This window comes from Nothobranchius furzeri, chromosome 11 (genome assembly GCF_043380555.1).
Source record: "Nothobranchius furzeri strain GRZ-AD chromosome 11, NfurGRZ-RIMD1, whole genome shotgun sequence".
Classification (NCBI taxonomy): domain Eukaryota; kingdom Metazoa; phylum Chordata; class Actinopteri; order Cyprinodontiformes; family Nothobranchiidae; genus Nothobranchius; species Nothobranchius furzeri.
Window position 1 is genome coordinate 50,634,623 of NC_091751.1, and position 14,473 is coordinate 50,649,095.

At 43.1% G+C, this 14,473-nt stretch overlaps 3 protein-coding genes across 3 annotated transcripts; 1 reads left to right on the plus strand and 2 right to left on the minus strand.

Moving 5' to 3' along the window:
- Window positions 1-365: 365 nt before the first annotated feature.
- ube2v2 (ubiquitin-conjugating enzyme E2 variant 2) lies at window positions 366-5,093 on the minus strand. The gene is made up of 4 exons (XM_015956739.3): window positions 4,980-5,093; window positions 1,497-1,645; window positions 1,283-1,408; window positions 366-1,194 (listed from the first exon to the last, which is right to left on the minus strand). The coding sequence occupies exons 1-4, from the start codon at window positions 4,993-4,995 to the stop codon at window positions 1,048-1,050; spliced, it is 438 nt and encodes a 145-aa protein (XP_015812225.1). The 5' UTR covers window positions 4,996-5,093; the 3' UTR covers window positions 366-1,047.
- Window positions 5,094-5,817: 724 nt separating this feature from the next.
- Window positions 5,818-10,939, minus strand: mcm4 (minichromosome maintenance complex component 4). Its single transcript, XM_015956740.3, has 17 exons — window positions 10,845-10,939; window positions 10,024-10,101; window positions 9,777-9,935; window positions 9,529-9,692; window positions 9,349-9,450; window positions 9,184-9,279; window positions 9,018-9,113; window positions 8,795-8,933; window positions 8,466-8,686; window positions 8,236-8,356; window positions 7,798-8,057; window positions 7,217-7,582; window positions 7,008-7,135; window positions 6,724-6,931; window positions 6,408-6,636; window positions 6,181-6,314; window positions 5,818-6,101 (listed from the first exon to the last, which is right to left on the minus strand). Exons 2-17 carry the CDS (start codon window positions 10,085-10,087, stop codon window positions 6,006-6,008), a joined length of 2,583 nt encoding a protein of 860 aa, XP_015812226.3. The 5' UTR covers window positions 10,088-10,101; window positions 10,845-10,939; the 3' UTR covers window positions 5,818-6,005.
- A 2,073-nt stretch (window positions 10,940-13,012) lies between these two features.
- Window positions 13,013-14,416, plus strand: cebpd (CCAAT enhancer binding protein delta). The gene has a single exon (XM_015956746.3). The coding sequence runs from the start codon at window positions 13,216-13,218 to the stop codon at window positions 14,098-14,100; it is 885 nt and encodes a 294-aa protein (XP_015812232.1). The 5' UTR covers window positions 13,013-13,215; the 3' UTR covers window positions 14,101-14,416.
- Window positions 14,417-14,473: the final 57 nt, after the last annotated feature.

Genomic DNA, 14,473 nt, shown 5'->3' on the forward strand with positions numbered 1-14,473 from the left:
TTCATTCAGATCTGCAATGCCTTATATATGCTCCCTTTATTTTTTTGGGAGCAGCGTGTGTGATAGCTTATGATGACTTGGCTTATTTCTGCTTAGGGCCTCAAAGAGGCATGGGGTGTGTCTGCATTTGGACCAAGAAAACGGTTACCGGTGTTTAGCACTTTGTTTCCTGCTCTGGCAATGTGGGTTTCCGATTCTGACAAAAGTGACTCAGGTGAGGTAACCCGAGGGGACTGTTTACATTCAAAACCTACTGTATTCTACGGATTTGCTTAAACAGTGCTGCAGAGAAACTTGTCCCTGAACACCCTCTTGTGGACCAACACTGAAACTATGTAGGGTTACACATGGAGTCAAAACAGACATTTCATCGCAGTGATTTTAATTTCAGAAAAATCACAAGTTCAGACACCTGCCATTTTCACTAGAAGTTAAATGCAAGGATTCAGAACAAAACTGGACTGAACGTCTGTTACATGTCAAAGAGCCGCAGAACAAAAACATACTTGTGTCAAAGACAGATTATATATATTTATCTTCATAAAAAAAAATAACCCTCTAACCGTGTGACACTACTTTTAAAACTACAGCAACAGGTTCACATATTTGGATATTTCAATAAACCTGTGGACTTTTTAGTTAACTTTGCTTCTCTTTGACTAGGTATTAGTCACAGAACATGCCTCCAGACTCCCAGCTTGTCATTTACTTCAGTGACTGTGTTGCTTTCATTTGAAAATACAATTGGGAATTGGTACAACCTGTGTGGCATCATGCTTCCCTCTTCAAGCCTACTCAAGCTGGAACAGGTCAAACATAAATGTCATTTAAAACTAATAAAAGGCAAATAACTGTGATCTTGAAGTCATTACTATCTATTCAGTGCTTAACTGCAGGGAGATTTCTCTTTTCAATGAGCTATGTAAGAAGAAAGTCCAATCTTGCTCTTGTAGATGATGCTGTGCGAAGTGAGCCTCTTGATGACTTTACACATTATTTCTAAGAGAGTAAAGGTTTAAGACAGAGGGTCGAAACAATCCATGACGATTAAGTGCTGTAGGTTTGTCCTTCTGGTGGTTGTGGAAGCTTCATATTCTCTTTGGACATCATTAGACGCCTTAACTCTTGAAGAACAATTTTAATGCTATAAGAATTCTGCCATTTTGCTAATACTTGTATGCTACGTGAATCCACCTAAGGGGCACAACAAAGAAAAACAATAAATCAATCACTGACTTGTTGCATCAAATAATCTGAACTCGACTCTCTTGTAAAATCTTACCGTCCCATTGGAATTATTTATCCCATTCATGCTAATTTTTGTTACAAATCTAACAGTCGGTGCTGTCTCTGGGTATCTAGGTCCACATTCCACTTTCAGACTGTATATCCTGTTCTCGTAATTGGTCTGAAAAGAAGGAATCAGGAGAAGAATCGGTTAGTGTTAAATACATGATCACAAGTGGACCGTTATTGGTGAACATGCTCCTGCTCACTCTGGCTGGTCCAATGATCATGCCTGTCCACCGTGTGAGAGTCATGTCTTCGTCATCTTCCAGGCCCCAGCTGACTGTGCCATCGCCTTCGCCCTTTTGGCCTTCCTCAAGCTCCTCCAACAAGCGAAAATTGCGTGGAACTTTAACTCCTGGATCAATCAGAACAGAATACATTCAGATGGATGCGCTCTGCTGGAACGTTGTACGTCTGCACAACAAAAGCCTGACATTTCTTCTGCTTCTGTGTAGTTATCCAGAACATTTAATCTGCTATTGCAAAAACAAGGAGTAAAACATAAAGGCTGAGCTGCATAGTACAAGCATGAAAGTCTATTTACAATAATCCTTTATCGTTGCACTGGACAGTTCTGTATGGAATCATTGGTCTGAAGCATTAAGAGAATAGATCTGACTGCTGCTTCATGATTTCTGACATTTTAAAGACTAAATGTTTATTTTCAGATTTGTAGACTGGTCAAAAATAATTCCAAAATAAGAAATCAGTAGTTGGTGTGAAATTAAAACAGTGTATTCCACTTCTGCAACTCAGCCAAAAAGAACACACTATAAAAAGTGCTTTGTCACAACCGAGTTCAAATTTGGTTACCATTTCAGAGTCTTAAAGACAATACATCCGTGTGACGTGTGAGGCTGAAACATGTGACAACAAGACTGACTGATACAGGCAGTAACTTGACAGAGGGCTGCAGTAAAATTACAACCGTCGCTCCGCGTTTAGCTTGATACTCCGACACGAGTCGTTTGCATCAGAGATCTGATCCTACCTGATAGTGAAACAAATCAGCATTGCTGAGAAGAGTTTGGAAATAGTCACGAGAATTAATTCTCACGTGTACACAGTCCCATAAGATCTGATTAATGACTCAGGGGAACCTTCGGTCCTCTTATGACCACTGCTGAAGCAGCCAAGTTGAAGAATGACAAAAACAATAGGTTAAAAGTTTTTAGTGGGTGTTCAGCATCGAGTAAATTATTTTATTGGAAGACTAGCTGTGCAGCCTGCCATGATGCACAATGAGCTTCAAATGAAGTATGACTTGAGGAGTTGTGGAAGTCTACAGGAAAGTAGTTGGATAAGCACTGCTGCAAATTAAATGTAAAATCTTGGATGTCAACTTTGTACAAAAACAAGAAGTGAAAGGAACATGTTTTTAAAAACACTGACTGGGGCAAAAGACTGAAAGAAGCAGGATCATTTATTTCACCTTTTTTACTCAATAAAAACTGGAGTTACCAATTTGATGAAAATAATACTGGGCACCAGTTTCAGCCGCTTATCCGAATCAGGTCACGGGGCAACAGCTTAAGTTGAGAGGCCCAGATGTCCCTATCCCCAGCCACTTGGGCCAGCTCTTCATGGGGAATCCCAAGGTGTTCCCTGGACAGGTGAGAGACATAGCCCCTCAAACGTGTCCTGGGTCTCCCCTTTAGCCGTCCTCCCGGTTGGACATGCCCAAAAAACCTCACCAGGGAGGCATCCAGGATGCATCCTAATCAGATGCCTGAGCCAATTCAACTGGCTCTTCTCGATGTGGAGGAGCAGTGGACCTACTCTGAGCCCCTCCTGGATGACCAAGCTTCTCACCCCATCTCTAAGTGAGAGCCCATCTACCCTGTGGAGAAAGCTCATTTTGGCCGCTTGTATCCGCTATCTCGTTCTTTCAGTCACTTACCAAAGCTCGGGACCATAGACGAGGGTTGGAACGTAGATTGACCGCTAAATCGAGAGCTTTGCCTTCTAGCTCAGCTCGCTCCTCACCACTACAGATCTGAACAGCGCCCGCATTACTGCAGACGCAGCACCAATGCGCTTATCGATCTCGCGCTCCAGCTTTCGTGAACAAGACCCTGAGATACTCAAACTCCTCCACTTGAGGCAGAACCTCATCCCTGACCCGGAGGATTCTACCCTTTTCCGAATATAAAAGTTCTTGTTAGAATAAAACTTAAGTCTTCTTACATAAACTTCTACATACATAATTGTAATAATGGTTCATTCAGAACACTCTAGAAACACATTTAACTGCCAAAAGGCAGGACTGCAGTAGCAGAAAGTATAATCAAATAATTTACTAAGACGTCGTAAAAAATAAATAAAAAATATTTCATTTCCATTACCAAATTATTGGAATTGACCTTAAATGTATACCATAAAACTACATGATTATCCATCTGGTAACAAATAAAAGGAAATAGCAACAAAGCCCAAAAGGCGCATTTATAGTTATTCTCCTTGTCCACATTCACCACTGTTTATATGCATTTTATAGCTTGTGAATAACCTAGTTTATACTCCCAAATCCTTGTTTTTACAAACAACCGTTTAAGAAAACATCTGAAATATGTGTCGTGGTACATTTCAGGGCGCTGAAACTAAAAGCATTCCATAGCAACACCACGCGAAATGCACTAAAGCCAAAACTGACTCGACAGGTCCCGCCAACCTAACCTGAGTAGTTTCGATCAGCAACTCCCTTTCAAGATACATCTCGATGCAGTTCGAAAAAATAAAACTCCTCTTGTGATAGTTGTTCACGATGCGTTTAACAAAGAAATTGAAAATTAAACGTGGTGGGAAAAAATTTAAATGTAAAAAAAAAAAGTTTTATTTGGGCTACTTCGAATAATTATTTGCAACAACGCTTCCCGTTCCGCGATAACGCAGAAGCGGGCTCCGACTACTTGCTGAAACAACGCGTGCCATCTGCATTAGCTGCGAAATTTCACCCACCCAAACATTGTTTAGGTTCCCACCAAATACCGTTAAACACTTCACCAACAATGGACTTTATTAAGGATTAAAACCAGAAGTAGAGCGAATAAAAACAGCGGACTGGTTTCCACATAAACATTTCCGTCAATACGCGTGCAATGTGTCACGAATATTTTACAATTTATTCGCCATTTTCTCAAAACTGCTAAATAATGGTCACCACATCGCACAAATACGGATTTCACTCAATTGTTTTGAGTTAAACTAAACTAATAAAATGACTATACAGCCGGGAAACACGGATCTGGCCAGTGCGGTGATGGAATATTCTAGTCGCTAAATTAGCTATGCTAGCTAGGAGGGTTTGTAGCTACTTTTGGTCTTCATTCATCAGCCCGCCCTGTAAATATTCTTAAAGCAGCATAATAACACTAGAACTTTATTATGGATTGAAGAAAAACATACAACAATGGAGTTTTTCTTTTTCATCTCTCTAACGACACAGTGGTTTTCGGCTAACTCACCACTAGCTACCGACTGGCCTTACTTTAGCTCCACGACATAGATGCATCCCGCAGAGCTCAGGCAGCGATCCACCGAAACGGCGTGCTCATGAGAAAATTTAAGGTGATGGCGATTATAAACTTGCGCCGTATTGATAATTCCCTTTGTCTACCAGCGAAATTAAAACACGAGTGGGAGCTTCGGCTGCTATTTGAGTCCCTTTAAATGTGAGAAAGCACACAAACCTGAGGAGGCCGCCATCTTCTTCTATCCAGTCCAGAAGCACACAGAGGTGTGACATGAGAGCGGTTAAAACAGAGCGTGCGGCAGCGCCCCGCTGCGGCCGAACTGCAAGTGCTAGCTGCTCTGCTAAACACATAGACACAATAAAAACATGCGGGTGTCGGACAAAACGTGACTCTGCGTGGTCTCATTTTAAAACAGAAACATTTAGAACAAAACAAAATAACAAAGCAAACATTTAAAAACTAGAGTCATGAAAGTAGCTTTAGAATTACTTTGTTGCACTGAATACTTCCTGTTTGTATTATAATTCTTGTTGCGTGGGTGTATCATTTTCAACAATACATCCTTTCTGATGTAGTTTTAGACAAAAAGAGATATAAAAATTGAATAAGTATGTCTAGGAAAGAAAACAGAAGTTTCTCGTTTAGTCACTAGTTTTGTGAAAATGTCTGAATCCTAAATAGAAAGTCTCCTGGTCACCCAACACTTAACTCATTCTGTATTAGGAACACCTCAAGGCAGAATAAATCCTTAGTCTATAAAACAAATGTAGAGTGCCATCATGCCATAAAAAAGTAAGTGTATTTTCAATGAAAGGATGACTCAAACTACTTAAGTTGTGATGATGTGGCAGTACTTCACCATAAATACTAATGTAAAAAATAAAAACAAACTGTAAGAAGTGAATAAATAACCAAAAAGAACATTTTGACTTAGCAACATTTTTATTCATCAGCATGAAATCAATGCAAGCTACATTTTAACTCCATATAACATCACAGACGCACAAAAAGAGCAAGCATAAGTCCAGAAAAAAAGTTAACAAAAAAACTTCAACATTATTTCAAATATCTGTATCTATGTGAATATTTTGACCCACGTCTTCATTTTAAATTACAAAATGACATTAGCTCCTCACAAAGAACTCACAAGTCTTGTTAACTGTCCCCAAAAACAAACATTTCTTTAATTACACAAAAGGTTTTACAGTCCAAAAAGGACATGGACAAAAGACAGGATGTGACTCAAGCAAGAAGACGGACGGTTTTTCCAGTGACCGTCAAATAGTCATCGTCTGCCAGGGCTCGGAGCACCTCGTCGAACAGCTCTTTAGTGATTGCCTGTGAACACAGACGAAGTTAGAGATTATTTAGAGTTTAAAAACAACCCATCCAGACTGAAAGTAGCAGAAAGGTTTACCGTTTCAGACTGTCCTCTGAGATCATCGAGCAGCTGCTGGTATTTCAGGGCCGGCGTCTTTCCTTTGGCCTGGATCAGCTTCTTCAGGGCTTGAGCCACCTCCTCCTTACGTTTGCGGGCAGTGGCGCTCATCCCTGTACATCAGGAAAAACAAGACTCTGAAATGACTAAAAGATAAAAAAAACATATTTATATATATATATATGAGATGGGTGCTTGCTGCATACCTGTGGTGAGGATTGAGATGTCCACAAAGCCTGTTCTTGGGTCGGTGGCCGACTGTTTCAGGGCCTCTCTGTGCAGCCGCTTGGCCTCCTCCACGTCGATGGTCTCCACCTTTTCTGAGAAGCGAACTTTAGCGTGTGCCTCGGCCAAACGAATCAGCGACTCCAGCTGTCTGGGGTAGGCGGACACCATCCCATGACCGCTTCCGATCTTCCTCATATCAACGTAAGCCTTAAACCCCCCCAAAAAAACACAACAACAGATCAGCAACAAAGAGATTTACAGTTAGGTAAAGTTGATTAAAATTATTCAGAAAACCTCGATTAGGGCCTGGCTGGCTTCCTCGCTCAGTCTCGGGTTGATGTAGGTCCGTGCGTACGCGATGTAGTCCCTCAGGACGGCCATGTCGAGGAACTCCTCCTCCATCTGCTCCTCGCTCTGGTAGTACAGGGACACCAGGTGGTGCGCCAGCCTGCGGTCGTAGGCCTCGTCCTGGGGGTCCAGCATCAGGAAGATCAGGTCAAATCTAACCAAACAGAACAAAGTTTAAGTGACAGTAGCGTAAAAGCTCTTTAACGTCTGATCCGATCACTCTTCAGTACCTTGACAGCAGGGTGTGAGGCAGCTGGATGTTCTCGATTGTGGTCTTTTTGGGGTTCCACTGGGATTCGACCGGGTTTGCAGCTGCCAGCACCGCCGTACGGGCGTTCAGCTGGCAGATGATTCCAGCCTGAAAACGCACACATATCTTAATGCCTTCTGAAGACATTACATAGAAATTCTTCTACACATTAAAATCTGCCAAACACACCTTGGCAATAGAGAGGGTCTGCTGCTCCATGACCTCGTGCAACACGGAGCGCGTGCTGTCGCTCATCTTGTCAAATTCGTCAATGCAGCAGATGCCGTTGTCGCTCAGCACCAGGGCTCCGGTCTGCAGGACCAGCTGCCTGGTCTCCGGATCCTTCATAACGTAGGCGGTGAGACCCACAGCGCTGGAGCCCTTCCCCGACGTGTACTGGCCACGGGGCACCAGGTTGTAGACGTACTGGAGCAGCTGAGACTTGCTGGTGCCGGGGTCTCCGCAGAGGAGGATGTTTACCTCGGCACGGAAGTGTCCCCGGCCCGTCTGGCTGAAGTCTTTACGGCTGCCGCCAAACAGCTGCAACAGGATGCCCTGGAGCCAAGAAGGTGGGGGTTAAATTTATTTAAATACACAAATTACACAATAATTAGGACGTCCCTATTGGGCAGGGTGCTAACTGATACTGAGGAATGCATTCAAACACCTATTCTTTGCATTTATAACCTGCTGCTGCAAATAAGCAGCAAGTATTCCTATTCAGACTCATGACGAGCGATGGAAAAAGAACACCCTGACCAACTGTTCACCTTTTTGATGTCCTCATGTTCATAGATGCTCGGTGCGAGGGCAGAGGACAGACGTTCGTAGACGTCCGGCTTGGCCGCCAGCTCCTTTAAGGTCTGCACACGATTCTCCGTGAAGAGTTTTTGCTCGGCTTCTTCGTCCAGACCGTGCAGACGCTTTTCGTCTGTCTTGCGGAAGTGGATGGCATCTATGTGGGTCTTGTAGACCGACTTTACGTTGCTCTGACGTGGGTTCACGCGCATCGGGACCGCTCTGTAGATACCTGGACAGACAAAGGTGACAAGAGTTGGAACAAGCACCGGTTCAAAATTCCCACAAAGAGATCAGAGCCTTAAAAAGTCGATGCACTCAAGTGAAATGTGAACTGATCTTCTCAGGTTGAATGTTCCAAGGGAATTATTGTGACGTTTATTCCTGCAGGGATGAGTTCGAGGTCTTACCGGTGATGTTTACTCTGTCTCCAGGCTGAACTTTATCAACCAGGTCATTGTGAGCGTACACAACCGTGGTGTGAGGCGTCTGCCCGGCCGGCATGTCTTCGGGAGACTCCTGAATTTTGATCTGTTGCAAAGATCAGTGAATGAACAGATGTCAGAATCTGTCAACGCATCACTAAGTACCACCTGCCACATTCAGATGATGATGTCACCATGAAGCATCAAACTCCCACCATCTGTTTGTCAGAGAAGACCGAGCGGTTGTGAATCAGCGCCAGACTGTGGGTGTTGTTGCAGTGGCGACACACGCCCGGCTCGGCGATGCGGCCGCGATCCACCTCCATGCGGACGGTGAAGGCGCACACCTGGCACTGGAAGAAGGCCTCCTGCATCTCTGGGATGAGCTGCGAGGTGCGGATCACCATGCCGCTGATGGTGATTAGCTGATCGATGTCTGTGGGGGCGACAAGCGTTAGTGTTCACAGAAACCCCACACAAAATATGGGATGGGAGGTTTTGCATGTGCTCATCTGGGCCTGAATTAATGAACACACACACACACCTTCTGGGTTCAGACTCCTCATGTTTCTGGTTTTCAGGGCGTTGTAGGGGCGAACTTGGATCTGGTACTCCAGAATGGAATCTGGGAAACGCTCAAAGAAAAGCTCATTGACGGCCATGTCAAAGGTCGGGATAACTTCCTGCAAAAAAATACACAACAGGATGTTTCCCACTTTAATAATTTACTTTTTCTCATTTTTAAAGTTTAAACGGAACTACCATACTTGTGGGTAGCAGATGAGCTGCCTGTACAGGTCTGCGTCAAAGGACTGCACATGTTGGCAGTTGACGTTTATCACGGGGTCACCCACAACGCTGATCTGAGAGACGAAGACATGAAAGTTAATACCTGAACACGATCTGCAGGATCACGGTAGAACCAGCGAGTACCTCTTCCAGCTTCTGCATGTACAAAGGCTCATTTAAGTCCAGACCAGCGTTCTCATCCTCAGTAGAATTTGGGTCGATGAACCGCTGCAGAAACCTCTGAAAGCACAAAAAGATCATAAAGACTTGTTCTAATAAAAAGACATCACATATCAGTTACGGTCATACCTGGAACTTCTCCTTGCAGGTTCCCACGTTGACATCAGTCCCCCAGATCACCAGACTCTGGGCTGCATTTGGTTCATTTGCTGCAACACCATCTGCACTTGGCTGAAAAATAAAAATGAATGTTTAGATTCTCTGTTTTCAGGCTGGATTTGAAAACATTAAACTTGCTCTTCTACTGACTGCATCAGAATGAAGATCAACTTGAGGAGCCTTCCTGACTGATCCCAGATCAGGTCGTTGTCTGGCCGGTGTTCCACGCACTCCACTGCGCGGGGTCCCTTCGACCCTGGAGCTCGGGGTCCCATACATCAGAGGGGAGCTCATGTCCACTTCATTAGGCAGAACTGTAGCAATCCCATCAAACAGATTAATAATCTCATTTCAGTTTTATTCTATAAAAGGTCATAAAGAATAAAACTATGAAATACCTGAAGGCCGCGGGCTCGAGAACAGGGAGGTGTCTTGCTGAGCTGCAGGACTGGCCATGTCTGTGGCTGGAGAGGTGGGCATAGGCATCAGGTCACCAGTGGAGGAGTCCTGACCTCTGCGTCGCTGAGAGGGAGGCGAGGTTGGGTCCTCCCTAAGCGCTGAGATTTACACAGAACATCAAAGTAAACAAAGCATGCTTCACAACAATAAATCACATCACAGGGATGAACATGTAAATGAGCGTACGAGTGGAAGGGTTGGTGTTCCTTCCACGTTTGCGGCCACCAGGAGTCGATGCAGGGGAAGACATGGCTGATGGGATATCTGCATGACAAAAAACAAGACTTAGGGTGATTTAAGCGTTTTTATGTTCAGACTTGATCAATACATTTCTTTTCACGATGCATGTTTTGTTTGGATGAAAGAAGCTTCGTAAAAAAATAATCAAAAACTGCCAACAGTTTCTGTACAATTTCTCCATTCTACGCGTTGGAGTCATCATGTTGATATTTCCTTAAATCCAATTAAATTAACATTCAACCAAATACTTTCAGAATTTAGTTTTTACTTTAAATAGTAACAAGTTGACATGCTGAGAGTTTTGGTTAAACTGTAGGCAGTTTATTACTGGTTCCTATTGGTGGCCGGTTCAAATAGAAATCGCTTGATTGTCAGACAACTACACAGAACTCTGCAGTGTCAAACCACGACAGTCAGAAAAATCTCGCTTAGCGGCAAAAATGACCTACAAACTTCATTAACAGACTCAACTTATCTGGTCACGTTAACATTTTCCTTCAATAAAAGGTGTTCTATGCTCATCCGTTAGTTTTAGAGCCACTTATGCTAACTTTGGACACCATTTGACATGTGGCTGCACAGACAATAATGAACCTCCCTGCCTGTTGGATTTCACTGGATCTGCGAGTTAAATGTGACTTAAATAAAAACAAAACCCAAACATTTGCTCGCAATTAAGATGAGCTTGTTTGCCAAAGCGTACAGTTACTGAAAAGCTACCTACCGATTTAACAAGGATTAACTTGAAGAATTACTGATTTTCTTACCACTTTTGTGTATGTCCGAGTGCCGCAGTTGTGGCGCGAATCTGCTGCTGACGTAGATTTCGCGGGGAACTTTCAGCCAATAAAAAGTAAGGACTGTCCTCCCGTTTCCGGCCGACTCCTTTACTTCAGAGGTGTGTACGGTTAAGTTTTGCTCCTTTCTGCTCATTAATAACTGTACAATTTTACATAATCCAAAAAACTATCAAATTAATTTTAAAACGTTTGTTTTATTCATGTTAATGTTCGCAGCCTGTTTTGTGAATCCTACGTGAAGTGTTTTGTTGATCACGCCTCCTAGCTGATTTGGTTTCGTCCAACAGGAAGCGACTTTTTCTTGCGATTGAAACATGAAATGGCAAAAGTGCGTTATTATGGTCATTATATAATCAGGCTACAGATTTAAACGGACAGCTGATTGTGAAAATGGGATTTTCACTGTTATCTTTCATTACAACATTTTACGTCATTTCTTATCCTAATACGGCTTTACAACGTTTGGCTAACTTATGGAGACTTTGAGACTTTGGCCCAAAACTATTGAATTTATTGACCTTTTAAAGTAATGTTTATGACTAAGTTTCCATTCTTACCCAGTTTCTGAAATGTATCTTGGAATTAATTATTGGTGGTTAATTAATATGTTCATAAATGATTTATAGCTTATGAAAAGTTCTTGATTAATGAATTTAGAAATATATATTTTTTTACAGAGGAGAAATCTGATCGGTATGTTTAATTAGCTAACAACAGGTGTTGAAACTTGTACAGCAAGTTGTTAACTTGTCTGAAAAACATAATAAAAATAAACAAATAAATACCAATTTCTGAATTTCCGTGAGTCTCTTGAGGTCCGATTTTCGTGTTAGACAGAAACTCAACATATGTGTGGTCTAGCTTGGATATTTCCTTTTTGCATTTATTAAGACAGCATACTTTAATTATGTCATAGCATGACTACATGTTCTGCAAGAAATTATTTAATCAATAACTGAAATAATACTAGGGCTAAATAGCTCACTTTCTTGTTGTATTGGTTGGATTTCAGAGGACTTCCGCCATCTTCTGGTTCAAAATATGCAATACAGACCAATAGTGTTGGTAGAATAGAATAGTCCCACAGTGGAGAAATTACCTTGCTACAGCAGCACATACACTTAGAGAAGACTAAGAATACAGTTAGTACTAGAATAAATTATATTATTGCTTTACAAAATAGGGATTAAAGAGAGGTCTGTTTGTTGATTAAATGATGATGTTGCTGCGATGGTGTGGGTGTGATGTGCTGATTACACGGTGGTCTGTGAGCACTTAACCATGAGACATAACAGTTAAATGTGCTCTTAATTGAAGAGGAAGAAAATCAAATGTTCGAAGTAAGTGTGATCTGCAGGTACAAATACAACCACCGTGTGGCGCACTTTCCACACCAGAGGGAAGCATCAGAGGAAAAGTACTACAAACTTCCAAAGATGAAACCATGAGAAACATTTCCGAGAAGTGTCGGCCTGTCGGTGATTTAGGAGAGCCTCTCAGACAGAAACAACCATTTGAGATCATCAGAAAAACGACGTTAACAGCTTCAACTTGAGTTAATGCCTGCCAGTAGCTTATATAATAAATAGAATAATTTTATTACTTTTGTGAAATTATAAATGTTCACAAATATTGAATTTAGTAGCCGTGTAGCTCTCCAAAATTTAACTCTTAGTTATTGTACAATGACAACAGAGATGATAAATTAAGGATATTTTGAGTTGTTAGAATATTAGCCATTCAAACCAGAAATTAAATAGCTTAATGAAAAATCTCTTGACTTTATTAACGGGTTATGATAATGAGTAATATCCTGTAAGGTTTTATTATTTTTTAAGTTTACCGCGCGCTACCTAAACACTTCATCTTGCCCCTGACGGAACAGGGTGTTTGTGTTCTTGGTGACTAATTAATCCTTTCCCCAAACATCCAGAGCACATCCTGCAGCATGTAAACAACTCCTAACCATTCATACGATCATTGTAAGAAAGTGTGGGGCAGAAGGGACACGCCCCTAACTTGTCACCACGTGACTTCTGTTTGGACTTGACTGGTTCGTTAGAGGGCGGCACGATCGTGACGTCAGTGTAGTAACAATACAAAACACTCCGCGAAACTGGTGCTGCTTCAGAGAAGTGTCAAACTTCGGTGTAAACTGTGACAGGGCCCTGAGAGACAACGTCCAGGGATTAAAAGCCCGTTCTAAGAGGCAAGGAAGAAAGGCAGACGACTGTGCGGTCAAGGAAAACCACGTGGAGCCTTGCTGTCACATCAGAGTTCGTGTTTTTTGTCGTGAAGTTTTTCTTTCGTGACCCACGTGGACAAGCCAGCAGGGTTCATGTGTGACATATACAGCCTGGACTCTCATTGCGTGTCTCCACCATGCAACATGAGCTGGACGATGGAGCCTGCTAACTTCTACGAGAGCAACAGGGTGAGCGGCCCGCAGCAGGGGCTCTGCAAGCCGGGCAGCAGGCTGGAAGGAGCTGGGGAGGACAGCACCATGGTGGAGCTGAGCAACACCCCTGCCATGTACGACGACGAGAGCGCCATCGACTTCAGCCAGTACATCGAGTCCATGACATCCGTGCCAAACCTGGAGCTGTGCAACGACGAGCTCTTCCTCGACCTGTTCAACACCGTGAAGCAGGAGAAGCAGGCGGATTTCTACAACATGCAGAGCTCCGTGCTGCCCGGGGGCGTGCAGCAGCTGTCAGCCCCGTACGCACCAAACAGGTCGGACGGGTCGCTGGAAAAGGGGGCGTTGTGCGCCTCCATCAAGCAGGAGTCCGACTGGAGTGACAGCGACATGTCCTCATCACTGACCTCTCAGATCGAGACCTGCGCCAAGACCTCCGTCAGCCTCCCGACGGGGCAACCGACCCCTCCGACCACACCTGAGCCCGTGTCCTCCGCCGCCAGCTCCGCCAAATCCTCCCCGAGAAAGATGAGCAGGGAGAAGGGAAAGAAGTCTGTAGACAGGTTCAGCGTTGAGTACAGGCAACGGCGTGAGCGGAATAACATTGCTGTGAGGAAAAGCAGGGACAAAGCTAAGAGGCGCAACTTGGAGACGCAGCAGAAGATGATCGAACTGAGTGTTGAGAACGAGAAGCTCCACAAAACCATTGAGCAGCTAACCAGAGAGCTCACCGGCCTCAGAGATTTCTTCAAACAGATTCCCAACTCCTCCTTTTCGGTCTCCTCGAGCGCAGTGAGCCGGTGACACAATCAATCTTGTATGAACTGAACTTTTACTAGAACATACCTCAAGTGACCTTTTTACCATCTGTAACAGATGCATTTTTAAGCTTACCATAATGGCACTGGGAAAAAAGTTTTTTGCTGCCATATTTTTGTGGGAATTTTTCCGTATTAAATTATTCTTACCACTGTATTTACATGTTATACCTGATATGGTACACGTTTTATAATTCCAAACTTTGTATAAGAGCCAGAGCATGATCTTTTATATAGTTTGTATGAAATCTTGAAAATGGTTTTGTTTATGAATCTGTAATAAAACCAATGAGAGTGCAGAACTGTCTGGTCTGTGAGTAGTCTGCATAACAAAGTTTTTGTGTTGAGGGGGTCAGATT